Below are 20,467 nucleotides of genomic sequence, written 5' to 3'. Positions count from 1 at the left end.
TACGAAAAAGTGTCACGTTCCGCCTGAGCCTGAGCGTGCAAGCGATAAACAGGCACGATCGGCCCAAGCGTTGGCTTGTGACACATTTATCGCTCTTCTCGCGTGACGTCAGACCTAGCAGTTCGAATAGTTCTGCTAATGACGTTATCACATAAAACTATGGTCCGTAAATCAACTTTACAGACTACCGCTTTGTTGTAACTAATCCTATTATGATTTTTTTTTATTTCGCTGATATCGCCCCGCTTACCTACCTTGCGACAGTTAAGGTAGTAATTGGATAGTGGAAATGTTGTCTCACAAATCAAACTGGGAAAGGTGACGACTGCTCCACGGTGATTTGAGGGTGTGAATGTCAAACACGATACCGCTTCCACCGTGAGTTTAAAATCAACTTTATTATATTAATCCCTTGTATTCCTCTTGCTTCATAAAACACACTACGCGTGTTCCGTTAATATCACGTCTAACAGAATTCTTGTTCGAATCTTTTTATCTTCTTGGAGATTTCCATATCGAATTAATGTTATAAATTTAAAAACAATTCCAAGTCAATAAGTAGGGTTAATAAAAAAAGAGATTTCAGAATATGTTTATTGTACCTCAAAATACAAAATACTTAAAACGATTACATACTTACATAATAACACATATTATTCTGTCTTTACTGAAATATATTGATAAACAAGCTCATGGTAAATTTGATGTTTAGTGGCTTCCGTAACAAGCAGCTATCACAAAGTAATCCAATGCCGTAAATCAAAATACTTTACTGGTAGTAAGGATATCTTGTTAATCCGCACGGGTAGGTACCACCGCCCTGCCTATTTCTGCCGTGAAGCAGTAATGCGTTTCGGTTTGAAGGGTGGGACAGCCGTTGTAACTATATTTGAGAGCTTAGAACTTATATCTCAAGGTGGGTGACGCATTTACGTTGTAGATGTATATGGGCTCCAGTAACCACTTAACACCAGGTGGGCTGTGAGCTCGTCCACTCATCTAAGCAACAAAAAAAAAATACTCCTCAATTGTAAAATTTAGTAGTATCCTCTTCTCAAAAACTTTCTCTTTCCCAAATTCTTTTTTATTTTTTATTTCCTAGATGGGTGGAGGAGCTCACAGCCCACCTGGTGTTAAATGGTTACTGGAGCCCATAGACATCCATAACGTAAATGCACCACCCACCATGAGATATATGTTCCAAGGTCTCAAGTATAGTTACAACGGCTGCCCCACCCTTCAAACCGAAATGCATTACTGCTTCACGGCAGAAATAGGCAGAGTGGTGGTACCCACCCGCGCGGACTCACAAGAGGTCCTACCACCAGTAATTACGCAAATTATAATTTTGCGGGTTTCTTTTTTATTACACGATGTTATTCATTCACCGTGGAAGTCAATTGTGAATATTTGTTTAGTTTGTATTTCATTAGAAAAATTGATACCCGCCTGAGATTCGAACACTGGTGCATCGCTCAACACGAATGCATCGGACGTCTTATCCGTTAGGCCACGACGAATTCTACCTAATTACCGCCCATTTTTACTCGTGATACGGCGTGTGGCCACTCCGGCCGAGCGCATATAATACCATACTTCTGCTTATCGTTCTCGCATGATCCTAACTTTTTCTCTTTTTGTAAACATCCGGATAGATGTGTGGTCTCGTGAACTTGTTATTCGCGAAATCTGCCATAAACAAAGTTTGTGTGTTCTTCATGATGTTTCTGCTCTGGATTTCATCTTGGTAATCGAAGAGAATTTTCAGAAGTGTCCCGCGTGAAATTCCGTTGAACTCAACGCCATCATCCAGCAGTACAGGTTGAATACCTTTCAAAAGAGACGTGTCATATTATTAAGCTTATTATTAAGCTCTTGTGAGTCCGCACGGGTAGGTACCACCACTCTGCCTATTTCTGCCGTGATGTAGTAATGCGTTTCGGTTTGAAGGGTGGGGCAGCCGTTGTAACTATAGTGAGACCTTAGAACTTATATCTCAAGGTGAGTGGCGCATTTACGTTGTAGATGTCTTTGGGCTCCAGTAACTACTTAACACCAGGTGGGCTGTGAGCTCGTCCACTCAACTAAGCAATAAAATATAAAAATAAAAAACGTCCGACCCTTAAAACGAAGGTTTTCATTATAGGTAATAATAAAAGTCCAGTGGATTACTACTGTACAAAATTTGATTTGTTTTTGTTTTCTAACTTAGACAAATGAGAATGGTGGTCCAGCCGGTGGTGGGTCGTCAGTACTCGTCAGTAATGCCAGAAGCAAACCGACCCACACCATTGCCTCTTGACAAGAATGTGTGAGCGCCTAAATGATCTTTGGATAAGCACTCCGATGATTGCAATGACTTATGACATTTTTTTCCTTACAATTTATGTTACTTTATTATTTTTCGTTATCGTGTTGTTTTGTCGTATTACATAGTTGTAAGGACCACTGTGTACAAATTCAGCACTTTTTTTGCTTAGTCGTGTGCCCAAGCCTGTGGCTTATGTTGCAAGCCAGATTTTGTTTCTTTTTACACTTGTGTTTTTATGTATATTTTTAGCTTGTGATGTGTGCATAATAAATAAATAAAACTACTTTGATAGTGCCATGGTTCCAAAAAACAAACTAGTACATTTAAAGCTTTAGCTGAAGTAAAATTTATAGACTCAGAACAATAAACACTGAGACTTACCAACTAAGTTCTTCAAGGTATTTATTTCAGTTGTACAGAAAATTAATATTAAACTAATAAATTGACTGGACATGACAAGTTGCTTGCTTCGACTCCTAATGACCTACTGCAGAGTTACGATAAGAAGTGCGTTCGAAACCATTGTTTTCAAACGTATTGTGAAAGAAAAAAAACACACACACACACACACACACTATTCGAATTTCTTATTTTTTTCCTATTTGCGCAACGATAACTCGAGGCGGTTCAGTGCACTGACTTTTTTTTCTCTACCTATGCTGATAGCCTTGAGAGGCTATTTCAACTTCTCCTTGACGTGTAGTTGAGCTCACGGGGCTCAAACCGGGAGTGTTGCTAACACTGGCCCTAGTAGGAACAGTGCTTCACGGAATCTACCACCGAATCTGAAACGCGACTCACTGAGAAGATCCGGTGAGAAAATCAGTGGGCTGTGTCTATAGATTAAGTACCCTCACATATTCTCGTCAACAACATAGCGCTCTGTTGCCCCGGTCACCGTCCTCGTCGAACCCATCGCTTGCGACGAAGGGCTCGACGAGTACACTAACTCTCAGACACAGGCCACTGAGTTTCTCGCCGTATCTTCTCAGTGGGTCGCGTTTCCGATCCGGTGGTAGATTCTGCGAAGCGCTGCTCTTGCTAGGGTCAGTGTTAGCAACTCTCCGGCTTGAGCCCCGTGAGCTCACCTACAAACATTAGGATGAAGCTGAAATAGCCTCTCAAGGCTATCAGCATAGGTAAAAAAAAGCGCTCTGTTGCCGCGAAAAATCGTCGCCGGAAACTACATAACAAAAATTAATACAAATAAAACGAACAATAAATTTTATTAAAGTATTTTTTATTCATTTTAATATTTACAACAGTTTTCAACAACAATGTATTTGATACGTGATTATCACAAATGCTTTTTTATAATCGATAAAATAAACACATACAAAAAACAAAATGCATTCGATGCTCAAGTATTGTAAAGTACCTATAAATAGTTGGCAATTCAACTATAGGAAACAGAACTGACTTTTCATTACATATTTATTTTTATTAAAATATATTATTCTCGCTTGTAAACAATTTAATGGCACGTCTAATCATTAAATAATATACTCTAAACTAAATACGCACTATCACGGTAATACTTTTCAAAAAATATATAAGGTACATCTACTGTAAAAACAAAATCTTATATTATTTAACTAAATCACTAATTTGTAAATCACTTTTTCAAATAACACGTGGCACGTACGGGATATCTAGGTGCTAAGATAAACACTAAAACTATTTGTTAAGTAAGAAATGACATTTACGTATTTTTTGTTGCAATGACAGTTGGATTAGTTATCATTATCATTTTGTTTTTATTCTAAAAGACTACCAATGAGCACTGGTGAACACTGAAGGAGAAATACGTGCTCGGTGTCAACTTCGGTGCTTTGCTTGTGTGACGTCTTTTTTATTTTTTTATTTTTTTATTAGCCGGATAAACTTGTGTGACGTCACTTAACGAAGATTGCCAGATGACGCCCCGAGCGAATGCTTACGGATTTTTGTTTTTTCAAATGGTATCCTGATGCCGTGTGAAAAAGAGACTTTTTTTAATTTATTTTTTTGGACATTCCTCTTTGACGACAGAATACGAGGCACAACATCACTGGAATATGGAGGACAAATAGATTCCAAATGGAAATTTTAGAAGGCATATATTATTTGTCACCATTGCTATCAGCTAGGTAATTAAATTTCAATACACAAATTGAATATTCATTAAAATCAATTAATATTATAATCGAGGCACTTCATTTCAATAAGGCGAATTATAATATACGTTTTTATGTAAATAATTAAAAAATAGTCGATTTTATTATTTATTTTAATCCGATACGCTTATTTAAAAGTTTGTCTCTTCTTTTATCTGTGTAGAAACTCTATGTAAGAAAAAGGCCACTAACGGCTATTCAAATATCATGGTTATTTTTGTTGATTGACGCTGGTAGAGGAAACTACGATCTTTTGGGGAAATTTCCTTATTATTATGACCTTATCTTTGATCAGTTTTGACTTGATTAACATAGACTTGACTTAATTTTGGTTTTGAAATAACTTTATCCGATCGTAAGATGTGTAAAAAGTTCAATAATTTAAATTTGAACTTAACTAATTTTCTAGAAGTGAAACACTTGAATGCTATATAGTATATCAGTCACTTATTTTAACCGAAAAAGCTTCAACTACAGATAAATTAATTTACTTATCCCAAAAGAAAACAAATTTACTGCGCGACTGTAGTTGAATAAAATGAAATAGTTAAGGCAATTTAATTTAATATCACGGAATAGTTTCAAAGTAATATAATATAGACATCTACCGTCTCGTATCTTTTCAGCGGAAACAAACAAATAGTTTTTTTTTTGTCACGAAACAACAGAAAATTTCTTTATCATTTTTTCAATCTATCTTCTATTTAAATAAAAATGAATTGCTGTTGGTTAGTCTCGCTAAACCTCAAGAACGGCTGGACTGATTTGGCTAATTTTGGTCTTGAATTATTCGTGGAAGTCCAGGGAAGGCTTAAAAGGTGAGAAAATATAAAAAAGCTCGGAATTATATACAAACAAACAATTTTGTTTTTCCTTTGATGTGTCCCCCGTCGGACGGACTCCTTTTGTTTGTTTTAAGTTTATTTTATACAACAGTTTAGATCTTTTATTTATCGATCGACGCACTACGAAGTCTGCCGGGTCAGCTAGTAACAAATAAAACATTAACAGACCCGCGAATGACTAATAATTGATCTTTTAAGGCCTATTTTCGATGTCGGGATCATTATCACGCGGCAGTCTGAATGCTATTCTTTTTGTTGAGAGTTTTCGTTCTACCGCTGAAGTAGTCTTCGATGTCTTGCAAGTTTTTACCTTTGGTCTCCGGTAAGAAGAAATAGAAGTAAAGTATGCCTGAAATTTATAGAAACAGCTTTTAATTTAGCATTTTTTTATTGTGCTCGCATGATGCAACAAAATCCACGTTAAGTTTTTGAAGTGAAAACTTCTTTAGAATCGTTGTGATTTCAAACCGGATGCAACGGAAAAAACGACAGGTAAGAGACACAAATACAAAAATGTGTAGGATGAAGCCAGCAAAGAATGAGACAGAAATATACATACTATTTAATACAGCGCCATCTGTGAGATTTTTTAATACTAACGTGTGTATGAAAGCTCTTGTAGTGAATTTTAATTTAGGATTATACGTGAAATTAAAATATCAATTCACAGAGGGCGCTACCTTACAATTATTTACTAATGACAAAATTTTACATATACTTAAGACGTTTAGGATAATTGTATTTTAATTTTGGAAGGTCTCACTTCTACCACGTGTGAATTGCACACATTTTGTTTTTTTTTTTTATTTAATCATATCCATTAGGGAATGAATAGAACTTTAAGATTGTAACCTTATTGTTTCTAAAAAGTTTAAGTAAGTACATAAAAATATAATTTCGAGGGGTGCAAATTGAATTGAATTTGAAAAGAGCAAACTTTATTGAAGTTCACTTAACAACACCGAACTGTTGATGCTAATACCAAATAAAACCCATATTTAATTACAAAGATAAAAGTCGCGTATTAAGTAATTAATAAAAACTTCAGAGGTGTCAAGGGACACCCGGATGGAACGAAGTTCCTTTCGATTAATTAGTGAAGGAATTGTATTTTTTTTTTAAGTTATAATAATAAATTACGGCATTATGAAGAAGAAAAAAACAATACTATGAACTAAATTACTATTGTTGAAACGCTATCTCGAGAAACTGTACTCATTACGCGGACCAATCGGATACGAGCAATGTCACGCGATAAGCGCCTACACGTTGATTGGTCAGAATGACGGATCTAAAAAGTGTCGTGACAACTTTTCGTAAGAATTTTTTCCATCTAGCTCCCTTTCACAACGCGCGATAAGGAACTTCGTTCCAAATGTCCTTAAATAACCTTTCACCCTTTGATTTATGTATTTTGTCTTTCGATAAATTCATTTTAAACGACAATTTCTATTGTAAAACTATGGAATATTTACCGAAAAGCGACATGGCACCATACAAGGAGAAAATTCCGTATTGTCCAATAAGCTTCGCCAGCAACGGGTATGTCTTCACAACCGAGAACACGGACATGTGCGCCACGCACGTGGTCATGCCGCCTATGATGCCGCGCACCTGTAATAAATCAATTAAACACCTTCATACTATTATAGGTTCAACTACGTTCTACCTGTGGATATTTGAGGCCATCAGCGCAAAAGTGACCTAACCCACATTTTTTTAAATTCAAGCTTATAGGACGTATATTGGAATTTATTTTTGCTCCTACCTACGCCGAAAGTTCGGTTTTTATTTATTTATTGCTTAGATGGGTGGACGAGCTCACAGCCCACCTAGTGCTAAGTGGTTGCTGGAGCCCATAGACATCTACAACGTAAATGCGCCGCCCACCCGAAGCGCATTACTGCTTCACGGCAGAAATAGGCAGAGCTGTACAGGGAAGAAAGTCTAACTTTTCCTCCCGCTGCACAGGGAAGAAAGTCTAGCTTTTCCTCCCTGTGTACTGATAAGTGCGCGTGCGCGTTAGTGTCTACGTCTGCTCTCACGCACCTAAAATTCTCCGCCATTGTTGTGCTCGGGTAATTTGCAAAATTTTATTTAGTGTAAAAGTGAAATAAATAAAAGGCAATAAAATTTAATAGTGAAGTATTAAACAAAGATGAGTTCTTCTGACAGTTCTTATTCAATTAGTAGTAGTTTATTTAAAAATAAAAAAACAGTTAAATTATTTTTTTACAGGAAGGGGTGGCTCCGCCCCCCCCTACCCCCTGCCAGGGCTTCTCCCCTGGACCCCGGTTCGGTACTCCACGAACTTTCGGCCTGGTGGGAGTAAAAATAGTATGTGCACCGCGGCAAAAAAGTAGGACATCTCATCCTGCGTGTTTCCTCCCGCGTGGCCATTTGACACGCGTGAGGAAATGTCCTACTTTTCTCCCTTGGTGCACAATGTACTATAAAATATAATAAATTTTGATGCAAAATCGGCCTATCCATAGTTTCATCCATAGTTAACAGATAGCTTTGTAAACATTATTTTTGCGCGGATTTTTTATTTGCTTACTCAAATTCAAATTTATAAAAATTCAAACCTAATTACCTCCATGCTATCTATGATAAGCTTAGGCCACTTTTGCGCTGAAGGCCTCATTTAAAGGCCTAAGACTAGACCAGTGATTCTACACTTTTATCTATTTTAAAATTTAAAGCAAACAAAGAAAAAGATACGTTTAAAATTTATTGAATTATATGTAAAAGCGTGGAAAATTGGCGGCACACAAAAATGCCGCAGCACACCAGTTGAGAGGCACTGGCCTAGAGCCTATTTATAACTAACCTATTTCAATGCCTATGCTATAACCTACTGTTATGCCTAAGTATACCTATACTATTAAACTCTAGGCACCAGATGAACTCGTTTTGGATTTTATTAAATTTCGTGGCACGACTTCAAGCAAACATCTTCGTGACATTAATATTTTTTATTTTGGCATCAATGATATTTTATATGTAAAAAGAAGCAGATATGTTTCAAGCGCACGTCAAGTGAAGACTCGAAAACAGGCCAATTGGGACGTTTCGTCTTTAGTCGCGTCTAAACAAATGCAATAATAATATAACAAGTGCAATCGTTCCAATTATAGCTATCTTTTTTACTCACGCGCTTATCCCATCTTTTGTACTTTTCATTAATGCTACTTGTCAACATGTGTGTGTAATATATCGGTAGGGATGTAGATATATATGGCGCGATCAGATTTGAAGAGTCATTCCATTAACGATGCTTTTAGGCACCACAAGCACCGGTCACCGTCCTCGTCGAACCCGTCGCTTGCGACGAAGGGCTCGACGAGCGAACTAACCCAAAGACACAGCCCACTGAGTTTCTCGCCGGATCTTCTCAGTGGGTCGCGTTTCCGATCCGGTGGTAGATTCTGCGAAGCACTGCTCTTGCTAGGGTCAGTAGCAACCCTCCGGTTGAGCCCCGCGAGCTCACCTACTAACGTTAGGATGAAGCTGAAATAGCCTCTCAAGGCTATCAGCATAGGTAGGAAAAGAAGAAGAGTCAGTTACTATGAAGATATCTGTTGTATAAAAAAATCATTGTTTGGCATTTAATTATTTGCTGCGATGTCGCGTCCGTAAAGTATGTATTGGATTTCTTTTGGCAAATTAATACACAAAAGTACGGGCACCGTTTTATTAGCAGAGCGGAAGTGAAGTGATTTGTGGCATATTGCCATAGATATATTAATAATACATTATAGACTAACCCATATATAACCATAGAGTAGTGCACAGATCCTAAAATATACTCAAAAGTATGTAAGGTATAATAAATACAAAAAATTGTCTATATTTACCTGCGTTGGATAAACTTCACCAATCATAACCCAGGGAATGATTAGGTATCCTACAGTGCAGAAGACCATGAAAAGGTAGATACAGCCCACTGGGATCCAAGTGTACGATGGAGTCACATTGTTTTGTTTCCATCCTTCCAAGAAATACAAGTACACTCCAAGGATCAACATCGTGATCCCACAGCCGGCGGCTGGGAATGAAATACACAGATATAATTAAAAATAGAAAAGACAAATTAGTTATTTTAAAGAAGAGCAGTTAATTCTTATATTGACTTATTAGTATTGAGTTTCTTTGACAATGTTGCTTTTTTGTTTCCCTTACATATTAACTGGTAGACTAAGGGGCTATTCCAGTTACTTCCGGATGGGTAGGTGAGCTCACGTGCTCAACCTGAGAGTATTTGCTAACACTAGCCCTAGCAAGAGCAGTGCTTCGCAAAATCTACCACAGGATCGGAATCGCTACCTACTGGGAAGATCCGCCGAGAAACTCGGTGGGCTTTGCTTACTATATGGCGTATGTAGACAGATCTAGTATCTAAGCGGATCTAGACAGATCAGATTTACTGGTGGTAGGACCTCTTGTGAGTCCGTTCGGGTAGGTACCACCACCCTGCCTACTTCTGCCGTGAAGCAGTAATGCATTTCGGTTTGAAGGGTGGGGCAGCCGTCGTAACTATACTGAGACCTTAGAGAGATCTCAAGGTAGATGGCGACATTTACGTTGTAGATGTCTATGGGCACCGGTAACCACTTAACACCAGGTGGGCTGTGAGCTCGTCTAGCCATCTAAGCAATAAAAAAGAAGAAGAATCTACTTATTTTTACACCAAGATCCGTATTTTACCTGAGACGAAAGTGAGAGGTCTCCGTCCATATCTTCTGCACATAATGCACCCGACAATCGTGAAGGCGACTCGGACAACGCCCAACGCAATCGTAAGTGCATTTTTGTGCGCCTCATTACCCGTCGCCTGAATCAAACATTTATTAATAGTAGATTAATAGTAGATAATAGCTTTGCTCGTTTTTTTTTGATAACGCCATCTTGTTTTGTCTTTAAAGCAGTTAGTTTCTCTCAATTAAGAAATTAATATTCGCCAATAGGTGTCTTTTATCTAGAAGAGTCATAAAGTTGATTATTGAAAACACGAATAAAACAACATATTCTGAAAATAAATCGTAGCTAGATCGATTTATCGTCCGAAAGCAAAACATTTTATCTCAGGATTTCTTCAAATTCTATCCCTTACTGCTTTGACCACCTTTTTCGTACGAACACTACGTGGACGGCCAGATCTTTTTCTGTCACAAACAGAGGAGGTCTCATTCCACATATTAATAGCCCGGTACACAAACATTTTACTAATACCAAGCGTATGGAGAGTTTTAAAAATTGCATTTGGCTCCATACCTACTTTGTGTAATGCAATCACAGCGATTCGGTTCCCTTTATCACCCCACTCCATTTTAATATCACAAAATATTGTACAATGTATTGGCGCCAAAATGAGAAAACTCAATGAGCAATCATATAAAAATGACAGATTCCAAATTCAAATGTAATATTTTGTTTATTTTTAATGGTAACAGTATTTATGGCCAGACTAAGTATAGTTACAACGGCTGCCCCACCCTTCAAACCGAAACTCATTACTGCTTCACGGCACAAATAGGCAGGGCGGTGGTACCTACCCGCGCGGACTCATAAGTCCTACCACCAGTAAAAACTGTTATCTATTGTTACGAAATTTCAATCTATCATTACCTTGAAAATGTGAACACTATATGACGTAATGCTGTTGATGCCACACCATTGATACACGAAGAAGTAAATGGCGAGGATCGTAAACGGCTTTAGAGCAGAAGGCGAACATAAAGCTTTGATTACTTCTCTCGCTGACTTCAGTCTGAAATAAAATTTATTCTAGAATTTTATATCAATTTAAAACGTACGCGGTAAATAATTTGCGCTAAAACTCAACAGACGTGAAGTTTGATGATGAAGTTAGTTTCTATGTTTGAACTGACACATACGACTGCTCAAATGTATCACAATCTACATAGCGTAAAATACGAGTAGCTGCAGAATCTATATATTAATAGTAGTCGTCGTGTCCTAAAGGATAAGACGTCCGGTGCATTCGTGTTGAAGCGATGCACCGGTGTTCGAATCCCGCAGGCGGGTACCAATTTTTCTAATGAAATACGTACTCAACAAATGTTCACCATTGACTTTCACGGTGAAGGAATAACATCGTGTAATAAAAATGAAACCCGCAAAATTATAATTTGCGTAATTACTGGTGGTAGGACCACCTGTGAGTCCGCGCGGATAGGTACCACCGCCCTGCCTATTTCTGCCGTGAAGCAGTAATGCATTTCGGTTTGAAGCCGTTGTAACTATACTTGAGACCTCAGAACTTATATCTCAAGGTGGGTGGCGCATTTACGTCGTAGATGTCTATGGGCTCCAGTAACCACTTAACACCAGGTAGGCTGAGAGCTCTTCCATCCACCTAAGCAATTATAAAAAAAAAAACTGTTAGTAACTACGGAATGGCCTCCTGACTGAGCCTTTGCTCGCCCGCCTGTCCTGGTGAAACTATTAAAGACCTCCGGGCCACCAGTAATCCTTCAATCATAAAAAAAAAACTACGGAATGGCTTGACCGTATTCTTTTCGTAACGCATTATCACAGCTTTGTGGCATAAAACACTTATTAAAATATCGGAATTCTATAAAATATATTAACCTCATTATTTAAGATCAAACACGAATAATTAATATATACAAGTCGTTTTGTGGACCTTTTGGTGTTTGTCGAAAGAGCTTTTCGAAGATAGATTGCCTTTCAGTTACTATACGATATTTTAGATTAAAAATCTATCTTTATGTTCAACTGTATATTCATATTTATCTTTATATTCATTAAATAAATTAAAACAAGTACTTACGGCTCAACATGGTTCTTCTCTTTAAATGCAATCATTTTATCGATCTCTTCTTGTAGATTACAAGTGGAACCCCTCAATTTAGCCAATGAGCTCTCGGCCCTTTCTCTCCTACCTTGCTGGAGAAGGAAATTCGGCGTCTCCGGTAAAAACAGCATGCTCAGGAGTGACATCATAGGAACTGATGCGCAAACGCCTGCCAGTATGTTCCATGAAGTTATACTGCCTATTACATACTGAAAATAAGAATAAATTTTAAGAGTTAAATGTGAATACTTATCGCAATAATTCCGGAGGAGTAATTGTATACAACCAAAAATTCAATTTCAAAGCCTCAAGTGTGCTCTGAGGAATTGTTCGAGATGATACCGGCATCTCGTTTTTACCATCGGGCCGCCCGCCACCGGAGTAGAGTTCATTCATACCTGGAGCCACTGCGGTCATCCACAGTGCGTTTCCAGAGGTCTTTTTTGCCACGTACCATCCGGCTATGGAATGAGCTCCCCTCCACGGTGTTTCCCGAGCGCTATGACATGTCCTTCTTCAAACGAGGCTTGTGGAGAGTATTAAGCGGTAGGCAGCGGCTTGGCTCTGCCCCTGGCATTGCTGCAGTCCATGGGCGACGGAAACAGCAATTTTCCACTATAAACAATATTCGTTCACAAAACATAAATTCAAGAATTCGGCTGCTAATTAAAAGTCTGTGAACTCGCAATTTAATCCAGAGGCATCTTGTAGACGTTAGAGCCTCATTGCCTCATGACGTCTATGGTGATATCCAGGGGCTCCGGCAAACATTTTACAACAATTCTCTTTACTTTTTTTAGCACTAAGTGATGTAACGTTGGTCCAACTAAGGACCGTAAATTATTACTAAACTATCTATTGAATTCGATAAAATGTTCTACTTAATTAAAAACTATTCCATCGCTCTTGAAAGAACGTTTTCCCTATCGATTTATGATAACAAAAAAATATATATTGATTTCGCTATTGGTCAAGAGCCTTGATTGTAATTGATTTGACAGATCTTCGGGCAGTATGTGTAGCATTACTACTGTGTAGCGGTACTAAGTGATGCGTGACCAAATATTTGCTTATAAGCGACACATCTACTAACTAAACCAATATCTTTCATTCATCGTCAACGAATCTGTCACGATTCATTTATAACTAAGACATGATATGTATGATAAGTGCTGTTTTGGTAAATTATGTTAAAATATACATGCGCCAATCTCTCGGCGAGGAACACTTAAGGAGACGGATGTGTTTTCTATAATATACGCTTACTAGCGGAACCAACAGACGTACACACGTCTTAAATTCGAAAATTTCAAACGCTTTACATATATTTTTTTTGTAAGGCACGACGAAACCGTGAAGCTATTCTAGAATTCGCTCAAAAAAATCATCAAAATCAGGCCGATCGATTTAGGAGATTTTACTAGCGTACACACAGACAGAAGAATTATATATTAAGATTAGTTTGCCTAGACATATTAGCCAATAAACTCCTAAGTTGGTTTGGTCTAAGTTAGTATTTTTCGTAAAACAATTACAACGAACCTTTGTAACAACTGTTTTGCATTTCAGAAATGTCGTTTTTTTTTTTCGTTTACTGCTTGTTACTCAAAGCAGTTTTTGTACGTAATACAAATCTTATAATTTACATGAAAATATGAAGCCGTCAAACTAATTCCGGAGTGTTCCGGGTGACAGCGAAAACAAATACATAAAGCCTCTTAAATAGAATGCTCGGAGGTAAATCATTACTATTATAATATTTAAGTTATTCGTTCCATTCTCAATTGAATTTATGCAGATATATTTTAAAGTAGGATTGGTAGCTGTTATAGGTAAATAGGTAGGCAGTACATATAAATAATATTAGGAATATTTTAGGGAAAACTGTTCGTTTCTTTATTTTTCCTGCTCGATAACAATATAATTTAATTAGGAAATTACTCTTTCATCGTTAAAAATCATGACAATATCGTCAAAAATTCAAACAATATTCGAACACATAAGTAGTTCGTGTTTTATAAGCCGGGTTTCTGGGTTAAGTCCGAAAAATGAAAATAGGTCTACTTTTTTTGTTTTCTTAACTTAACACTACACAAAATATCGCAAACTAAATTTTATTATGAATTTATTTTGTGCGTTGTACATAAATAAATAAATTTAATAAACAGCTAACTGGTTCGAGGGCGGCGCAGGGATTCGCTAGCTGCGTTCTCATTGCAAGCATTGTCGCTTAGTTTAATGAATGAAAGTCCCTAGCAAACCTGTTTAATAAATTATCATTTATCTTAAGCTAAAAACAACAAATCAAATCAATTTTTTTTTATTCAACATAAATGAAAGTACATACTTGTTGAACGTCAAAAGAACTACCGCAAATCCACAAGGACTAGCCTCCGTCCTGAGAAGAACTGGCAAGAAACTCAGCGGGCATGTCTTTTTTTTTAATATTAGATTTTTAATTAGATTTTTAATAAGGCTGTTTTCAGTAATCATTAGACGTATTAAGTACTGACCACTATCAAAACTCCTGTTGATACTCCGACAGACGCCAGAGCTCCTAACATGCCTCTGAGATGTGGTTGTGATACCTCGCACGTGTACACCCTGGCTGGGGCGCCGACCATACCCGAACCGAAGCCAACCAGCAGCCTACCTGTTATATAATCGGTTCAATTAATTCAAATGGGTTCAGTTTAGTTTTTTTATTGCCCTTGTAGGCAGACGAGCATACGGCCCACCTGATGGTGAGTGGTTACCGTCGCCCATGGACTCCAGCGATACCAGGGGCAGAGTCAAGCCGCTGCCTATCGCTTAATACTCTCCACAGGTTCCTCCACAAGTTCTCTACTTAGTTAAAAAACTTCGGAGAACCTGTCGACTGAAAGAATCGTTGAGTTGCCTTACTCCGTCATAAGGACACGGAACAGGCTTTTTTATTTTTTTATAGCATAGGTAGCCGAACTGACGGCCCACCTGATGTTAAGTGGCTACCGGAGCTCATAGACATCTACAACGTAAATACCGCCACTTACCTTGAGATATGGGCTCTAAGATCTCAATATAGTACAATGGCTGTCCCACCCTTCAAACCGAAACGCATTACTGCTTCACGACAAAAAAAGGCAGGGTGGTGGTACCTACACGCGCGGACTCACAAGACGACGTTCCACCATTAAAAATCATAGCGTCAGGGATAAATAACCACACTACACGGACCGAAATCAAAGAATCAACTTGAGTAAGAGTAAGATCCATGACGAGGAGTGTCTACCCTATATGTCTACATGGTGAGCGATGCAAATGATGAGAATATAATTCGACTATGACAATACTTACCAGTTGTGGTAGGGCTTCCTGTAAGCCCGCGCGGGTAGATATCACCGTCTATTTCTTTCGAGAAACAATTTTACCCTACCCTTCAAATCGTTTCGATTTCAAGAATGGCACAGCCGTTGTACTATAAAACTAAGACTTAGAACTCATATTTCTATTATTTAATTTTGCTCTGAGGACCACTTATTGCCAAGTGGCTCGTGATCTCGTCCACCTATTTTAATATTAAAAGAAATCCACTTCTAGTATGCTCCTGACCTGTCTTTCTCAACTGCCTTAACATATTTATCCAAAACAGTTTTGTTATGTTTCATCAACTTACCTATATACATCATGGGAATATTTACAGAGGTCGAAATCAGAATCCATCCGAGAATGAGAGGTATTTCAGTGAGTATTAAAGTGAGACGTCGTCCAATTAAGTCCATCAGGTAGCCGCTTAGAATACATCCGATCGGGGTGCCGGCTGAGCTCAAGCTTGCTGAAAAAAAATTGAATTCCTTTAATGTACCTATAGCAAACACCCACACACATCACAAAGCATACAAACTAACAATGGTAGAATAATTTTGGTTCTAAGCTATCGGTCATATGGGAACGTTATCCATTCCATTCCGATTTGAGCAACCGACGCGCGTGGACGTGCTCATTGTTCGTTCGATTGCCCGACCTCGGTTCGTGGCACATCTGGCGTCCAAGTGTTTTGTCGGAAGTGACTACCGGTGATAATAGATTATTGTTCGTGGCACATCTGTGGCCCAAGTGTTTCTCGGAATTTGTACCTGCGCCTAATTGCAAGGCATTGCCGCCCGGGAACTGTGCAGGTGTTCTATTCACTCTAATTCTATTCTATTTATTCTATTCACTAAAATTTCTAAAATTCCTAGAATCGCTTCGGCCAATTTAGTGTTACCGACACAGGGGCCTCGCCGCAAGGCGAGCGCGTGTTTAAGTCCCGGGGCAGCCCCCCCTGGGCAGTCCGAAGAAATGGAGTTTTCTCCAACCAACACACTGCTCGCGGAATTCTTAAGCGAGAAATACCCGGCCCTCGAATCAGAATTTTTAGCTTACAAAGCTAAACGCGCCGTGAACTGTTCTGCCGTGCCCGCCGCGCCCGTCGTTTCCGCCACGCCTGCCGTTCCCGCGTCCCCTGCAAGCGCGCGCAAAACTCCCGCGCCGTACACCGCAGCCTCCGTCGCGCCCAGCACACCCGTGTCCCCCATACTGTCGCGAAAAACTCCCGCGTCTACCGCGGCAGCTTCCATTCTACCTCAGCGATCATCTGAGGCTTCCGTCGCGTCCGCCGCTCCCGCGCCTTCCTCCTCGTCCTCCGACTCTGACTCGGATATGGAGGTTGACCTCGTTCCCGCCTCATTAACAGATGGATTCACCCTCGTGCAAAAGGGTAAGAAGCGCGCCGCGGAGTCCCGAGCTTCCGCGGCCACTAAAATAAGCAAAGCCGCGAACGCGTCGCGCCCCCGCCCTCCGACCCCCGTCGCTCCTTGTCCCCGTGCCACGCCGTCGCCGCGCCCGGTGGTACAAACGAGAAATCAGGCCCCTCCTCCATTGATTCTTCAAGAGAAGGCTGCTTGGGACCGTGTCTCCCTGGCCCTTAAGGCCAAGAACATAAATTTTGTCAGTGCCCGTAACCTCGCGAACGGGATACAGATAAAAGTAGCAACATCCGACGACCATAGGGCCCTCTCAAGCTACCTCCGAAAGGAGCGTATAAGTTATCATACGTATACGCTCCAGGAGGAGCGTGAGCTCCGTGCAGTCATACGTGGCATCCCCAAGGAGTTAGATGCCGAGCTCGTAAAGGCCGACCTACTCGAACAAGGCCTACCCGTAAACTCCGTGCACCGCATGCACACAGGACGCGGGAGGGAGCCATACAATATGGTTCTCGTCGCCCTCCAGTCTACCCCCGAGGGTAAGCAAATCTTTAACGTTCGAACGGTCTGTAGGCTTTCCGGAATCACCGTGGAAACCCCTCATAAAAAAGGCACTCCGAGCCAGTGCCACAATTGTCAGTTGTACGGGCATTCTTCCCGTAATTGTCACGCGCGTCCTCGATGCGTCAAGTGTTTGGACGATCACGCCACGACTCTTTGCATTCGCGATCAAAAAACCGCGACGGAACCACCTAGCTGCGTCCTGTGCCGAACACAGGGTCACCCCGCGAATTACCGTGGATGCCCCCGAGCCCCTAAAATAAATCGCCGCGTCGCGCGCCAAAACCGCCTCCGAGCTTCCGGCCCTGACATCAAAGCCACGGCACCCTCTGTGCCGAAGGCTAAGCCTGCCTTCGTGCCGGCGCCGGTGCCCAGCGGCTCGGCCTGGGCTAAACCGTTGCCGTACACGAACACGGCTGTAGCTCCCTCCCCCGCGATTCGTCCCGCCCCCGCGATACGTCCCTCCCCCGTGATTCGTTCCTCCCCCGCGACCAGCACCCCGACCGCGTCCGACAATCTCGCTCTAGCGATCGACTTTTTTCAGTCGATCAACTTTGAGCGTGTTAATGCTTTGGGTGACGCCATTCGCGCCGCCTCCACTGCACAACACTTCATCGCCGTTGTGCAAGAATACGCTGACGTATACGCGTCGTTAAATACGTACGTCCTCCCCTCACTCCGCCGGTAATCAATGGCGTACATAAGTAGAATAAAGCCCCTATCCGTAACGATAGGATTTTTTAACGCTTACGGTCTCGCAAATCAACGTGATCAGGTTTGTGATTTTTTGCGTGACCATCAAATTGACATCTTTTTGGTGCAGGAGACCCTGCTTAAGCCCGCGCGCCGCGACCCTAAAATCGCGAACTATAACATGGTTAGGAACGATAGGCTCACTGCTCGTGGTGGTGGTACCGTCATTTACTATAGACGAGCCCTGCACTGCGTCCCACTCGACCCCCCCGCGCTTTCTAACATTGAAGCATCAGTATGCCGAATCTCACTGACTGGACACGCGCCGATCGTTATCGCGTCCGTTTATCTTCCACCGGATAAGATCGTTCTAAGCAGTGATATCGAGGCGCTGCTCGGCATGGGAAGCTCTGTCATTCTGGCGGGCGACCTAAATTGTAAACACGTCAGGTGGAACTCACACACCACAACCCCGAATGGCAGGCGGCTTGACGCGTTAGTCGATGATCTCGCCTTCGATATCGTCGCTCCGCTAACCGCGACTCACTACCCGCTAAATATCGCGCATCGCCCGGATATACTCGACATAGCGTTATTAAAAAACGTAACTCTGCGCTTACACTCGATCGAAGTAGTTTCAGAGTTAGATTCAGACCACCGTCCCGTCGTTATGAAGCTCGGTCGCGCTCCCGATTCCGTTCCCGTCACGAGGACTGTGGTGGATTGGCACACGCTGGGCATCAGCCTGGCTGAATCTGATCCACCATCGCTCCCGTTTAACCCGGAGTCTACCCCGTCTCCTCAGGATACCGCTGAAGCCATAGACATCTTAACGTCACACATCACCTCGACATTAGATAGGTCATCGAAACAAGTTGTAGCGGAGGACTTCCTTCACCGCTTCAAATTGTCCGACGATATTAGGGAACTCCTTAGAGCTAAGAACGCCTCGATACGCGCCTACGACAGGTATCCTACCGCGGAAAATCGTATTCGAATGCGTGCCCTACAACGCGACGTAAAGTCTCGCATCGCCGAAGTCCGAGATGCCAGATGGTCTGATTTCTTAGAAGGACTCGCGCCCTCCCAAAGGTCTTACTACCGCTTAGCTCGTACTCTCAAATCGGATACGGTAGTAACTATGCCCCCCCTCGTAGGCCCCTCAGGCCGACTCGCGGCGTTCGATGATGATGAAAAAGCAGAGCTGCTGGCCGATACATTGCAAACCCAGTGCACGCCCAGCACTCAATCCGTGGACCCTGTTCATGTAGAATTTGTAGACAGTGAGGTAGAACGCAGAGCCTCCTTGCCACCCTCGGATGCGTTACCACCCGTCACCCCGATGGAAGTTAAAGACTTGATCAAAGACCTACGTCCTCGCAAGGCTCCCGGTTCCGACGGTATATCTAACCGCGTTATTAAACTTCTACCCGTCCAACTCATCGTGATGTTGGCATCTATTTTCAATGCCGCTATGGCGAACTGTATCTTTCCCGCGGTGTGGAAAGAAGCGGACGTTATCGGCATACATAAACCCGGTAAACCAAAAAATCATCCGACGAGCTACCGCCCGATTAGCCTCCTCATGTCTCTAGGCAAACTGTATGAGCGTCTGCTCTACAAACGCCTCAGAGACTTCGTCTCATCCAATTGCATTCTCATCGATGAACAATTCGGATTCCGTACAAATCACTCATGCGTTCAACAGGTGCACCGCCTCACGGAGCACATTCTTGTGGGGCTTAATCGACCAAAACCGTTATACACGGGAGCTCTCTTCTTCGACGTCGCAAAAGCGTTCGACAAAGTCTGGCACAATGGTTTGATTTTCAAACTATTCAACATGGGCGTGCCGGATAGTCTCGTGCTCATCATACGGGACTTCTTGTCGAACCGCTCTTTTCGATATCGAGTCGAGGGAACCCGCTCCTCCCCACGACCTCTCACAGCTGGAGTCCCGCAAGGCTCTGTCCTCTCACCCCTCCTATTTAGCTTATTCGTCAACGACATTCCCCGGTCGCCGCCGACCCATTTAGCTTTATTCGCCGACGACACGACTGTTTACTATTCTAGTAGAAATAAGTCCCTAATCGCGAAGAAGCTTCAGAGCGCAGCTCTAGCCCTAGGACAGTGGTTCCGAAAATGGCGCATAGACATCAACCCCGCGAAAAGTACTGCGGTGCTATTTCAGAGGGGAAGCTCCACACGGATTTCCTCTCGTATTAGGAGGACGAATCTCACACCCCCGATTACTCTCTTTAGTCAATCCATACCCTGGGCCAGGAAGGTCAAGTACCTGGGCGTTACCCTGGATGCATCGATGACATTCC

The 20,467-nt window shown here is 41.5% G+C and overlaps 1 protein-coding gene across 4 annotated transcripts in view; it reads right to left on the bottom strand.

Annotated features, from left to right (window-relative positions):
- Positions 1 to 3,530: 3,530 nt before the first annotated feature.
- The window catches only part of ST5 (putative sugar transporter protein 5), a 44,568-nt gene continuing 27,631 nt past the window's right edge, over positions 3,531 to 20,467 (bottom strand). For 3 of the 4 annotated variants that reach the window (XM_062674825.1, XM_021351754.3, XM_021351753.3), the window contains 8 exons: positions 15,812 to 15,970; positions 14,670 to 14,809; positions 12,133 to 12,365; positions 10,944 to 11,085; positions 10,023 to 10,149; positions 9,173 to 9,363; positions 6,788 to 6,926; positions 3,531 to 5,661 (listed from right to left, as the gene is read on the bottom strand). In XM_062674825.1, coding sequence (XP_062530809.1) covers positions 5,537 to 5,661; positions 6,788 to 6,926; positions 9,173 to 9,363; positions 10,023 to 10,149; positions 10,944 to 11,085; positions 12,133 to 12,365; positions 14,670 to 14,809; positions 15,812 to 15,970 — 1,256 coding nt within the window. In that variant the 3' untranslated portion in view covers positions 3,531 to 5,536. 4 annotated transcript variants of the gene reach the window in all.

Source organism: Bombyx mori, chromosome 22 (genome assembly GCF_030269925.1).
Source record: "Bombyx mori chromosome 22, ASM3026992v2".
Lineage (NCBI taxonomy): Eukaryota > Metazoa > Arthropoda > Insecta > Lepidoptera > Bombycidae > Bombyx > Bombyx mori.
Note: the sequence above shows the minus strand (reverse complement) of the source record. Positions and strands in the feature narration are given on the sequence as shown.